Source organism: Equus caballus, chromosome 21, assembly GCF_041296265.1.
Source record: "Equus caballus isolate H_3958 breed thoroughbred chromosome 21, TB-T2T, whole genome shotgun sequence".
Classification (NCBI taxonomy): Eukaryota; Metazoa; Chordata; class Mammalia; order Perissodactyla; family Equidae; genus Equus; species Equus caballus.
The window spans coordinates 31,342,694-31,357,092 of NC_091704.1; the positions used below are offsets into that span (position 1 = coordinate 31,342,694).

The 14,399-nt window shown below is 39.4% G+C and overlaps 1 protein-coding gene across 7 annotated transcripts in view; it reads right to left on the minus strand.

Moving 5' to 3' along the window:
- IL31RA (interleukin 31 receptor A) overlaps positions 1 to 14,399 on the minus strand; it is an 81,303-nt gene that overhangs the window by 30,368 nt on the left and 36,536 nt on the right. For all 7 annotated transcript variants that reach the window (XM_070246250.1, XM_070246247.1, XM_070246251.1 and 4 more), the window contains exon 5: positions 4,826 to 4,977. In XM_070246250.1, coding sequence (XP_070102351.1) covers positions 4,826 to 4,977 — 152 coding nt within the window. The remainder of the gene's footprint in view (positions 1 to 4,825; positions 4,978 to 14,399) is intronic.

Genomic DNA, 14,399 nt, shown 5'->3' on the forward strand with positions numbered 1-14,399 from the left:
TTGCTGTTCTGGAAGATGTAAGGTGGAGTCCTGGGACCCAGGGCATCTTGGGCCTCAATTTAAACTGTGGAGGTGACTCCAACACCTAGAGATAAGGTCTCACAGAACAGTAGGTAACACAGACCTTAGCTGTATTAAATACAATCTTATGTCACGGACAAGACCCAGAAAAAATTAAGTGACTGTGGGCTACCTCAGCATTTGTCATCTGCAGAACTAGGACCAGAATACAGATTTCCTCACTCCTAGACTCCCTTTACCCAAATCTTCCACTTCGAATTACTGGTTTTTGGGTGACCAGTCAAGCTGCTAAAGATCTTAGCAGCCTGGATGCATAAACTCATTTTGATACTCTCTTGAGGTGGGGAGGGAGGAGAGGTAAATAAATCACTTCTCCTTTTTAGACTTCAGTTTCCTCATTAGTATTGCTTTATATTATCTCTAAAGTCCTTTCTGGACCTAGCCCTCCAAGAGAACCTGAAAATTCAGCTATTTCTTTCTGAGTATGGTCACTGTTACTACAATATGAACTTTTAACTGTTGGTTTATATAAACTTACATTGAGTTAATAAAAATAAACTGCACTAATAGGCATGTCCATTTTGTGAGTACGCACACTAGTTCCAAAGAACCGTGAGAGAGAAGGAAGTCCTGATATTTCTTATGTATATATAACAGATGTGAAATAAGTACATAATTATACCTCCTGGGCCTAAAGGAAATTGGGCAAAATGAGGATGTGAGTATGTGGCAAAAAGCTGAGCCTCCCAGCTGTATCTGGACACTTCTGAACTCCCAGCCCAGTGAGATGGCTTTGGAGCAAGGAACTGGGGACCAAAGGTGAGGCAGTTTCACTGCTGAATCCCAGGTTCCCTGAGCACTCTCCTCCAATAGCCCCTGGAGATGTTGCAGAGGCAGAATAGGGTTGTTGGGAACACAACTTAGGACAAGCCATTGTCTCTTGGAAAATAGCCTCCTCAATTTACCTTGGTTATGGGGCCCAGTTGGAACCAGATTAAGACCCTTAGAAGGTCAACCACATGGTGCCCTCCATATGTAATTTAAAATAAAAACAATATGAAGCCATAAAATATGTGCAAGGAAGTCTAATAAGGTTCTATTTTGCCTTTCATGATTTTTAAGTTATATAATATATTTTTTCTAAAACTCTCTCAAATTTTTCCTCCTGCTTTTGCTAGTACCCTCAGCACGTGCTTGGCCTGCTTCCTGGGCCTCCACGTTCATGCTCAGAAAGCTCTGCCTAATGTAGCTATGCAAGCCTGTTCTTCTCAGCCTTAGCCTCAAAGGGAAAAAAAATAACTGTTCAGTCTTTCAAATAGTGTGCCTCTAAGGCTTCTTTAACTTTTGCTTTTTGTCCAGGCGAAGCGCCTTTGGCCCTCACAGGGTCCAGGATCAGTTGTTCCTCCATATAAAGGCTTAAATCTAAAACTTCCCAACCCAACACAAGCAATAGACTCCTACCAAAACACTAATTAACTTCATCAAGTTTGTTTCTCACCATCTACACTTTGTGCCAAATCCTAGCTCATCCAAAGGGTTTATGTCTTGAGATGAGTCAGAAGTTTTGGTTTCAAGGCCTAAATCAAACTCTTAAAACAGTCTTGAAAAATAAAATAAATAAATAAATAAAAAACAGTCTTGGGATCCTTTTGTAAAGTGTTCACATGGCTCCAATTATAAAGGTGGAAACCATTTAGACTATGGCCACAGGAAGGTGGTCTGGAGGTTGCTAAAGTACGTCAAATGAATGACTGAACTTGGAGTCAGAAAACCTGGGCTCAGATCTGCAACTTACAAACCTTGCAATCTTGGACAGGTGATTTAAACTCTCTACATTGCAATTTCCTAATCTGTAGAAATAAGTACTGTGATGCCTCATTTATAGGATATTTGCAAAGATTAAATAGTTTGGAGTATAAGAAAACTTTGTAACTCATATAGCATCATATATATGAGTCTTGCTATATGGACATATTGGGATTTTAGCATTAGTTTTTATATAGTTTAGTTTAGTTAAACATTTATTGAGCCCACATGCCAGACAATGAGAAAACAAAGATGAAAACCAAGGTCTCTGTGTGTGAGGAACTTACAGTCTAATGCTGGGAGAGATGACTTTAAATGACTGTGTTGAGTGTGACATGCAGTGACAGAAGAGGAGCCCCTAGCTTAGGCTCTCCAAAGGAAATATGTCAGACCTGAGTTCTGAGAGATGAATAGATTTAGGAAGGTTTGGGGCAGGAGTAGAGGTACAAAAGCAGAGGGTGTTCTAGGCAGAGGCACAGAATAGGAAAACGACATGACAGAAGGGAAACTTGCAATTCAGAATTACTTGAGAAGCAAGAACAAGATGAAAAGATGAGGCTGGAGGGGTTAATAGGGGCCAAATCTTGGAGGGTTAAGGATCTGGACCTTTTTCCATAGACAATGGGAACCATCCATAGCAGTTTGGGTTGATTTAGTTAGATTTAAAACTGAGTAGACTTAATTGTTTTGGAAAGCTGAAAGGAGAGAGATATTGGCTGCACGTTCCACTTTCCTTCCTACTTCCTCCAGGAGAGCAGGAGGAAAGATCTCTGACCTCAGGGACTGGAAGCAAGGAGGCAAAGATGAGTGTAGATGTAGGTGAGTTTGTCAAAGAGGTGGGTATAGGATGCTGGGAGTTGGGGTAGTTTACACATCCTACCTTCATTTAGTGTTGTATAGGGTTTAGTAATTTTTTAGAGGGACATAGATCCTGGTTTAGTTTTCTTCTTGAATCCTATTCCAGCAGCTGCAGGACTCTGAGCCCAGACAAACATAAGAAATTAAGGGTTGCTAGACAGTAGATTATTTTAGAAGCTCCTCGGGTTCACTGAGACCATGACATGTGGTGTGAAGGAAGATGAGCTTATGTTGTGCCAGGGACTGCCCTGCTAAGGGCTTCCTTTCTGAGTTTCAGGAACTACAAATCAGTGAGTCTTAAGTTACATGTAGTCAGGTTCTAGGAAAATGGTTCCAGAGCTGGCATAGAAGGAAAGCTGAGAGGAGGAGTGGACATCATTATTTCTCTTGTCTTGAACACAAGTGAAACTTAACCAATTTTCTCTTCTGAAAGAGTTCTAGACTAGGAGAGAATGCCACAGACATGGTATCTATGGGTTTCAGCAAACAAAAAAGTCTAGTGATAGTCTCATGAACAAGATAAAAAAAAGTAGGCTGAATGAGTCTAGTGGTAATTAGGTATATTCAAAGAAGCCTGAGTAAATGATCACACTCAAAGAAGGAGAGATTGATGTCTCTGAATGGTCTCTACTGATTTACCACAGGGCTCTGATGTAGTCACTACTTTGATTAATGATTAGATAAAGGTATGGAAGTGAGTGTTATCAAATCTGAACATACCAAAAAATTAGAAAGTTAACTATAAGTTTGAAGTGATAGAATAAAGATTCTAAATAGGCTGAAATGATGGATAAGACAAATATGAAGAAATTCAATAGGAATAAATAAAACACCTGCATTTAGGTTAAAAACCAACAAGTTATAAGACAGTGGAGGTGTGTTTTACTAGCAAATCTTGTGTGGGGGAAAAAATTCTTAAAGATTTAGCTAGATTGAGCTGGCTTGGAGGTAATTAAGAGTCAATATGCAAGGTGTTTGCCACAAAAAATGTTGAAATAATTTCAGGCCGCATTAATGGAAATATGAAAATACCTTCTGAACTCTGAAGAAAATATTTCTTAAGATACAAAAAGCATTAAAAATAAAGGAAAAGATTGATGAAAGTTGACAGTACTAAAATTAAGAAGTTCTATTCATCCAAAGTCACCATTAAGGGAGTGAAAAGGCAAGTCACACAATGAGAGATGTTTGCAACACATATAACAAATAAAAGACTCATAAATATAATATATAAGGAATTCCAACAAATCAATTAAAAATTCAGACAGATGATCCAATAGAAAAAATGTGCAAAAGATTTCAATGAACACTTCACAAAGAAGAACTCCAAATGGCCAATAAACATATGAAAAGTTATGCAATCTCATTTAAAAAGTCAGGTAAATGCAAATTACAGCCATCATTCCATTGTGTTCATACAATGGAATACTACACAGCAATAAAAACGTATAAATTCCAGCATTATATAACATGAACGAATCTTAAAAGCACAATATTGAGAGAAAAAAGCCAAACATAAAAAAAAATACAAAATGTATGGATTTCATTAATATAATATCTCAAACTATGTTGATCAGGGATGCAGGCTTAAATGGTAAAATCACAGTAAAAAGCAAAGAAGTAATTACCATGAAAATCAGGCTAACAGTTAGCTCTATGGGAGGAAGGGCCTATCATCAGGAAAGGGTAGGCAGAGGGCTCTGGCATGTTATTTTTGACCTCACTGGTTTTTACATGAGTGCTGATAATAATTTGTTAAATGCAATATTTATGGTTTTTTAACTTTTCTAAATGTGCGTTATATATCACAATTTCATAAAAGGTTGGAAAAATTTAAAAAGAAATGGCCAAGCCGTAGAATCTCTGGTGGTCAACGTAGTTAGACACAAACCAAGGTGAAATGCAAAAGTAAATTTCTCACTCTTTAATAAGTCCCTGTGCTCAGAATGCAAGATGCCTATAATAAAACACTTTTCCCATCTAAAAGGCCCAAATGGGAAACTGGGAAGAAAAGTATTCACTATTGTCTACCCTGTATTTTCAATGTAGAAAATGGAAAAAATGATTCCAGGTCAAAAAAGTTGTCAATAATTCTCTTCTTTGGGCCCTCTAATAGAAATATTACAATGGTATAACTTACCCAGCCGGCACTATTTACTGTTCTGAAACGAAGTCTGTATTTTAAAGTAGTTGATTTAGGCGCCAACACAGGCCTTTTCCATTTTATTTGAACCATTCGTTTGATGCCCAAAACTGGTTTCACACTGTAAATCTCAGGTGGTTCGGTTTTTACTGAAAATAAAAATCATACAGTTCCAATATTTGCAAAAGATCAGAAGGTACTAATAGTATCCACCCAAAATAGGAAAAAAAAAAAAAACTAGAAAGGAAATGATAGTGCATATTTTGTGATCTACTCCACGCGGATGGCATTAGGAAGGCAGCGCAAAAGAAACGCTGCCCCTCCCCCTCCCCCCTCCCCTGCCAAAATAGGAGCATCCAATGAGGAGAGGATACATTTCTATGATTTTTCTGAAAATCAGCCTTTTACTGATCCTACGCTGAGCAGAAGGGAGGTAAAAAGCAAAGACCACATGACAAGAAAATGGGCTATTCCCCTTATCTATTCTCCCTTCCCCTTGCCCTCTCTTTCCTGGACCTCCAAGATGAAGAAGTGCCCAGTACAAAAGCACCTCTCATTTCCTGTGAACACTAAAACATTCTTTTCCAAAATCTCTCTCCTTGAAAATATGTATTTTTTTTCTGGTTATAAAAGTAACACACGCTAATTGCAAAAATTTTTTAAATATAGAAAAATACAAAGAAAAACTTTAAATCATCTATAATGCCATCAACCAGAGATAACCATTATTAACATTCTGGTGTATATCTAGGCTTTTTTTCTATGTAAGTATTTGTATATTTTTAAAACAAATTTAATGTTATGCTAAATAAAGCTTTTGTCTTTTTTAATAACATTATGCAATCAGCACACACCCCCTTGCATTAAAAATTCTTCAGAACATGGTTTTTTCAAAGCTTCATAATATTCCATCTTATGGATGTACAAAACTTATTTGACCCTGTCTCTACTATTGCACATTCATAGTGTTTTCAATTTTTCATTTTAAAGCTCCCTGAGAACAGAAGCTGGGTCTTGATCACAAAACCTAAAATTAACACCTGGCACTGAGCAGGCATCAGATATGTGTTAAGTGAATAAATAAGTGGACGACAGTGCATCTTCATCTGCAGCTATGATGGTTTCCTTAGTATAGAGTGACTAAGTAAAAGAGTATGAGCATTTTTAGGGCAGCTTCTACACAGTGCCATTTTGCTTTCCAAAAAAACTCTACTAATTGCAGTTTCCATCAACAGTAACTGAATACCCATTTCACGACATCCTTGCTAGCTAGTATTGAATAGTATTATCTTTCTCATCTTTGTAATCCCTGAAGGCTTTTAGAGAGCAATATCCCTTCTTAGACCCATGGAATTAAAAACATTGGGTAAAAATATTCAGAAAGCACTTAGTAGCTACTCAAAAAATAATATGTACTTAGCATGCCTGGACTAAAGGGTAGTCATCAATATATGTGGCCATTCAGTGGATGAAGCTGTAAACAATAGATATATGAAGTAATTTTCATAACATTATTGGTATTTATTGAGCACTTGATAAAGCGTTTTTTGAGGAGAATCATTTTGTTAACTCCTCTCAACCACCTATCATTTCATATACTCATTTTTCAGAAGGTAAAACTGGGATTTTGAAAGGTTAAATAACTTTCTCATAAAAAGCCAAGCCGGGATTCATTTGTACCAACTCCAAAATTCCTTCCCTTAACCATTAAAAAGACTGCCTCTAGTTAAGAGTAAACACAAATCCCTTTTTTAGCTCCATCCAATTCTACAACTATATCACCAAGGAGATATAATATATTAATTTTTACTCTGATTAAAAATGGCTCTCAGGGGGCCGGCCCTGTGGCTGAGTGGTTAAGTTCACGTGCTCTGCTTCAGCAGCCCAGGGTTTCGCTGGTTCGGATCCTGGGTGCAGACATGGCACCGCTTGCCAGGCCACGTTGAGGTGGCATCCCACACGCCACAACTAGAAGGACCCACAACTAAAATATACAACTATGTACCGGGGGGCTTTGGGGAGAAAAAGAAAAAATAAAATCTTAAAAAAAAATGGCTCTCAGAATTGTTCATTAAGAAACTGATATATATTTAGTGATGTCAGCAAAACGATGGACTAGAAAACTTCAAGTTTTTGTTCCCCCATGGAAACATAAAAAAATAAAAATAAATAAAATAGAAACTGGCTGAACTAACATGGTTGGTGCTCTGAAAACCAGTCAAAGGTTTACAGCAAACAAACAAATACCCAGTCAAGAAAAAGTCACCTTTCAAAGTGTTAGGGAAAGTTCTGTGGCAGTCTTACTTGCCCTTGTCTTATTCCCCACCCCTCAAGCATGTCAGTGGTCTGGAGGATGCAGAAACCCAGCTCCCACTTCCCTTCCTCAAACCACAGAGCAGAACAGACCTTATTTGCAACATTCTAATCTCTCTGGAGGAAGACTGAAAGATTGGTCTCTGTTTTGTCTAACTCAGATCTCAAGTAGGAAAAGCATCAGGTGCTGCTCATGAAAGCTGCTTGGAGACTGGGTCAAGAGATTATAGGTAGAGACATACAACAGGACATCTAAGGTCCTGAGAAGTCGGGCGAGACTTTTTGAGAACTTAAGACATTCAAAAGCAGGTATGTATAAAGAGGAATTAAGAAAGCAACATGCAGGCCAAGGCAAGTTGCACACACAGAAAAGACCCGAGAAGAATTTAAGCTTTCACCTGAGACTGATCCTTAGGCTCAGAGCAAGCCTAGCTAATCTGTGAAGGACTGCCCCAGTACAACTCAAAGTGGATCAAAAAATGAAACATCAGAGCTGAAATAATAAAACTCTTATGGGAAAATATAGCAGATCTTTGTGAACTCAGGTTAGGCAATGGTTTTTCAGATCCGACACAAAGCACAAGCAATAAGAGAATAATAGATAAACTGGACTTCATCAAAATTAAAATTTTTCTGTTTCAAAAGACAACATCAAGAAATTAGAAAGACAGGGCCAGCCCAGTGACATAGTGGTTAAGTTTGTGCCCCCTGCTTCAGCGGCCTGGGGCTTGTGGGATCAGATCCTGGGTGCGGACCAACACACCACTCATCAAGCCATACTGTGGTAGCATCCCACATACAAAATAGAGAAAGACTGGCACACAGTTAGATCAGGGACAATCTTACCAAAAAAAAAAAAAAAAAAGAAATTGGGAAGACAATTGGACTTCAGCATCATGGCAGAGTGAGTTGTTCCCTTTGTCTCTCCCCTCTAAGTTACAACCAGTAGGACATCCACTGGCGAACAAAGGACTCTCTGCACAGCACACCAGCACACCGGAGAGATCCATACATCTATATATCTGAAGGTGGGTGGACTGGACCCCCTGGATGGAGTGGAATTAGGGGAACAGCGGCAGCTCCCCAAACTGGAGGTTCCAGGATCTATGGCCATGCCTATGAACAGAGGCCCCAGAAACTGAGGTAACACCCACGAATGGAGGCCCCAGGAATCCAGGCAGCCCATGCTCACGGAGGTGCCAGGAATCATTGTGGGCCTGTGACTGGAAACTCCAGGAACTATGAGACACTTGTAACCCAGCCTCCACTCCCTCCCCTGACAGCAGTGATTCTGACACTAGCCCTTCCAGCAGTCGGAGCTGCACCCAAGATGCAAATACCCCTAGCAGTGGTGGCAGTGCCCATGACCTAAAGTTTCAAAAAGCATACTAGCACCAGAGACCAGAGGCTACAGGAGCAGTAGCAGCACTCACAGCTCAGCTCCTACCCCTCCCCTAGCAGTGGCAGATGGCACCTGCAACCTGAGATTTCAGGAAATGCAGTGGCACTTGTAGCTTAGCCCCTACCCCACCCCCAGCAGTGGTGGGTGTCAACTGTGACCTGAGGCTTCAGGAGTCACAGCAGTAACTGCGACCCAGCCCTCAGTGGCAGTACCCCAAATACCAGCCCTACCAGCAGCAGGGCCTGCATACAAGACCCCAGGCCCCTGGCAGCAGCAGTGACATCTGCAAACCCAGCACCTCTAGCAGTAGTGCTGCCAGCACCCCCAGATAACCCAGGAGCAGCAGTGAAGGTGGTGCATGTAATAGCAGCACTTGACCTCGTGGAGAGTCTGCAGAAAGCCAGAGGGGAATACGAGACCCAGGTGACCCCAGAAGCAGCAGAGGTGCTCACAGTCTGGTGAATCCAGTGGCAACACCCACGACTGCAGTGACATTGTAAGCAGCAAGGCACCAGCAAACTCAGAGGCACAAGCAGCATGAGGACACTGACAACTCTGGCAGAAGCAGTGGAGAGTGGAAAGCACAGGTTCTCAAATACAACCAGAAGAAGCTCAGAATCAAAGTAACCAAAACCTACACAAATAAGGAAGTTGTTTACTATCACAAATGTGCTGGCAGAAAAACAACTCATCAAGCACTGTGAAGAAGTAAAGTAACAGGCCAGCACAGAAAGAAAATGACAACTCTCTAGAAACCAAACTTAAAGTGACAGAAGATTGTGATCTGACAGAGAATTCAAAATAACTGTCATGAAGAAACTCAACAAGCTAGAAGAAAGCTCAGAAAGACAGTTCAATGAACTCAGGAATAAAATTAATGAACAGGAGGAGTACTTCACCAAAGAGCCATAAATTTAAAAAAAAAAAAAATCTGGAGACGAAGAACACAATTAATGAGATGAAAAATAAAGTAGAAAGCATTGGAAATACAGCAGACTACAGGAAAGAGAGAATTAGCAAGCTTGAAGATAGAAACCTAGAAATAATTCAGGTGGAAGAGGGGAGAGACCTAAGATTTTTTTTAAATGGTGAAATTCTACAAGAAACATCTGACTCAATTAGGAAAAGCAACATAAGCATAACGGGTATCCCAGAAGAAGAGAGGGAGAAAGTAGCAGAAAGCATATTTAATGAAATAATGCCTGAGAAATTCCAAACCTGGGGAAGGAAGTGGATTTACAAGTACATATAGCTAAGATAACACCTAATTATCTAAATGCAAAAAAACCTCTCTAAGGCACATTATATTTAAAGTGTCAAAAGTCAAGGACAAAAATGAATATTAAGGGTGGCCAGAGAGAGGGAAATAACTTATAAAGGAACATACATTAGGCGATCAGAGATTCTCAGCAGAATTCTACAGGCTAGGAGAGAGTGTAATGATATTTTCAAAATGTTGAAAGATAGAAATTATCAGCCAAGAATACTCTATCCAACAAAGTTTTCCTTCAGATATGAAGGAGAAATAAAGGCTTTCCAAGACAAACAAAAGCTGAGGGGATTGAGCACCACTAGACCTGCCTTTCAAGTAATGTTGTAAGGAGCCCTCCTATCTGAAACAAAAAGGCAAAGGCATACAAAGATTTGCATAAGGTGATAAACAGATAGACAGAATCAGAAAATTGCAACTCTGTATCAGAATTAGTTAGCAAACACTTAATTATAACATAAAAGCTAAGGAAAGGAAAGCATCCAAAATAGAACCACTTCAAGTTGGTAACAAACTCACAATACAAAAATGGATAATTTGTAGCAACAAAACCACAGAAAGGGAAGAGGACAGGGAAGGAATCTGCATAGGCTAGTGGAGATAAGAGGCTATCAGAAAAAGGACTATCTAAAAAAAAAACAAAAAACAAAAAAGGGGCCAGCGACGTGGCCAAGTGGTTAAGTTTGCACGCTCCACTTCAGCAGCCCAGGGTTCGGATCCTAGGATGTGGCACTGCTCATTAGACCATGCTGAGGCAGCATCCAACATGCTACAACTAGAAGAACGTACAACTAAAAAAATATACAACTATGTACTGGGGGGATTTGAGGAGAAAAAATCAGGAAAAAAAAAGATTGGCAACAGATGTTAGCTCAGGTGCCAATCTTTAAAAAAGAAAAGAAAAGAAAGAGGACTATCTCATATATGAGATCTTTTATACAAACTTTATGGTAACCACAAAACAAAAAATCAGAGCAAAGTCACAAATCATAAGAGGAAACTGAGAAAAACATCACAGAAAACCACCAAACTGAAATAGCAGACAGAAATACAAGGGGAAAGAAACAATGGAAGTACAGAACTACCAGAAAACAAAAGATAAAATGCCAGTATTAAGCCCTCATATATCAATAATCACTCTAAATGTAAATGGATTGAATTCACCAATCAAAAGACACAGAGTGGCTTGATGGTTTAAAAAACAAGACACAACAATATGCTGCCTCTATGAGACCCACGTCAGCTCTAAAGACAAATATAGACTCAGAGGGAGAGGACAGAAGATGATACTCCAAGTAAATGGCAACCAGAAGAAAGTGGGTTTGTGATACTTATATCAGACAAAATAGACTTCAAGCCAAAAAAGACAACAAGAGACAAAGACGGACATCATACAATGATAAGACAGACATCCCACCAAGAAGACATAACATTTATTAATATAAATGCACCTACCGTAGGAGCACCAAAGTATATAAAGCAACTATTAAAAGACCTAAAGGGAGAAATTGACAGCAACACAATAATAGTAGGGGACGTTAATACCCCACTAACATCAATGGATAGATCATCCAGAGTTGACAAGGGCACATTGGCCTTAAGTGAAAAACTAGACCAGATGAACTTAATAGAGATATATAGGACATTCCATCCAAAAGCAACAGAATACACATTCTTCCCAAGTACACGTGGAACATTCTCAAAGATAGACCATATGTTGGGTGGGAAAACAAGTCTCAATAAATTTAAGAAGATGAAAATCATATCAAGCATCTTTTCCAACCACAATGGTATGAAGCTAGAAATCAATCACAAGAAAAAAGCTAGAAAAATCAAACATGTGGAGATTAAACAACATGCTACTGAACAACTACTGGATCAATGAAGAAATCAAAGGAGAAATAAAAAAATACCTGGAGACAAATGAAAATGAAAACACAATATACAAAAATCTATGCGATGCAGCAAAAGCACTATTAAGAGGGACATCTACAGGAGAAGGGGCAGAGCAAAATGACGGGATGAGCTGACCTGGGATTCTCTCCCCTCCAAAATAAAAGAAAGGATTGGAAAAACTGAATTTCAGAGAATAAATCTAATGCCAACACATTAGAGACCTACAATACCAAGAAGGCGGAGATCATAAACCTTGCTAACGGCCTCGGAGGTGCTGTAACAGGTAGGAGAGACCGTCGCTCCCCCCCCCCAGAGTCTGCGATCCCTGCTGCACGGTCCGGGAAGGAGCAGGGGAGGGGCCGTGTGACCGGGGGATCATCCAGGACTCCTGACGCTGGTTCAGTGGAAACCCACTGACGGGGGAAAGCTTCCGTGTGCGGGGACCCCATAAACCCAGGGCCTCGGGAGATCAGAGAACAGAACTGATCTGAATCCAGATCGGCATGAAAGAATAGCAGCCTCTCCCTCCCAGCAAAGCGCACTGGGCACTGCCATCTTGCCCGAAGGCAGAGAGCTCAGAACTCGAGGCTCTCAACCCCCATCTAGTGGCAACAGACTGTAACTGCAACCGAATTCTACCACCATGTGAAAAAAACGCTCTTCTACCATCCAGCACTTTATAAAAGCCCCAGACCAGAAGGAAAACAATAAAAACATAGAATTAAGTCCTGAGGACTTGGAATTAGGTAAACTAAGTGATAATGAGTTCAGAGCAGCTATAATCAAAAAACTCAATGAGGTAGAGAGAAAGACAGAGAAACAAGCCAATGAGTTCTGGAGTTACTTCACAAAAGAGATTGAAATCATAAAGAAGAATCAAACAAAATTACTAGAGATGAAAAACACAATGGACCAGATAAAACAGAATACGGATTCCCTGAATGACCGTGTAGACACCATAGAAGAGCAAATTAACATAATTGAAGACAGACAGGCTGAATGGCTCCAGACAGAGGAAGAAAGAGAACTAAGAGTTAAAAAAAACTGAGGAAAATCTCCGAGAGATAGTGGATTCAATGAGGAGTAAGAACTTAAGGATCATAGGAATTCCCGAGAACGTGGAAAAGGAAAATGGAGCAGAAAGTGTGCTTAACGAAATTATTGAAGAGAACTTCCCAAATCTAGGGATTGATGGAGAAATGTGTGTAGAGGAAGCTTTCAGATATCCTAGATTTGTCAATGTAAAAAGACCTACTGCAAGGCACATAGCAGTACAATTGGCAAGAAGGAAATATAAAGAAAGAATACTCAGGGAAGTAAGAAAAAAGAAGAGAATAACCTATAAAGGAGCCCCTATCAGACTTTCAGCGGATTTCTCTACAGAAACCTTACAAGCTAGGAGAGAATGGAGTGACATATTCAAAGCTTTAAAAGATAAAAATCTTCAGCCAAGAATACTCTATCCAGCAAGAATTTCCTTCAGATATGAGGGAGAAATTAAATCTTTTCCAGACAAACAAAAGTTAAGGGAATTTGTAACTAAAAGCCCTCCACTACAAGAAATCCTCAAGAAGGCTCTCATACCTGAAAAAAGAAAAAAGGGAGAAAGGGGTCACAATCCACAGACTAGAGAGACCGATGGGTAGAACCAGAACAGGATAGCAAATATTCAACTATAGCATTAGTGTAAAGGTAAGGGGACTACCAAACCAAGGACGATCTTATCACTCTAACTACAAATTCATAACATGAGTTGGAATAAGAAATGAAAATAATTATTTAAGAGGGGAAGAGCAAAGGGTCTAAATCAGTATTGGCCATGTAAGTAAGAGACCACCAGAGAATAGACTATACTATACATGAGATTCTAAATACAAACTTCAGGGTAGACACTAAAATAAAATACAGAACAGAGTCACAAATCATAAATAAGGAAAAATCTAAGAAACCCAGCATAAGAAATTGCAGTATTAAATGGGTAGGCTAAAGCACACAGGAAAAGAAACACAGGAAAACAAGATAATGAGCGACAGATTGACAGCATTAAGTCCACATGCATCAATAATCACTCTCAATGTAAACGGATTGAACTCTCCAATAAAAAGACACAGAGCAGCAAAATGGATTAAAGAACAAGATCCAACAATTTGTTGCCTCCAAGAAACATACCTCAGGCCCAAGGACAAAACACAGGCTCAGGGTGAAGGGGTGGAGGACAATACTTCAAGCTAATAGCAAGAAAAAAAAAGGCAGGTGTTGCAATTCTTATATCAGACAAAGTGGATTTCAAAATAAGACAGGTAAAGAGAGACACAGAGGGACAATATATAACGAGCAAAGGGACACTTCTTCAAGAAGAAATAACGCTTATAAATATCTATGCACCCAACACAGGAGCACCAAGATTCATAAAGCAACTATTAACAGACCTAAAGGAAGATGTTAAAAACAACACAATAATAATAGGGGACCTCAACACCCCACTCACATCAATGGATAGATCATCCAGACAGAAAATCAACAAGGAAATAGTGGAATTAAATGAAAAACTAAAACAATTGGACTTAATAGACATATACAGATCACTTCACCCTAAAAGAGCTGAATACACATTCTTCTCAAGTGCACATGGAACATTCTCAAGGATAGACCATATGTTGGGAAACAAGGCAAGCCTCTACAAATTTAAA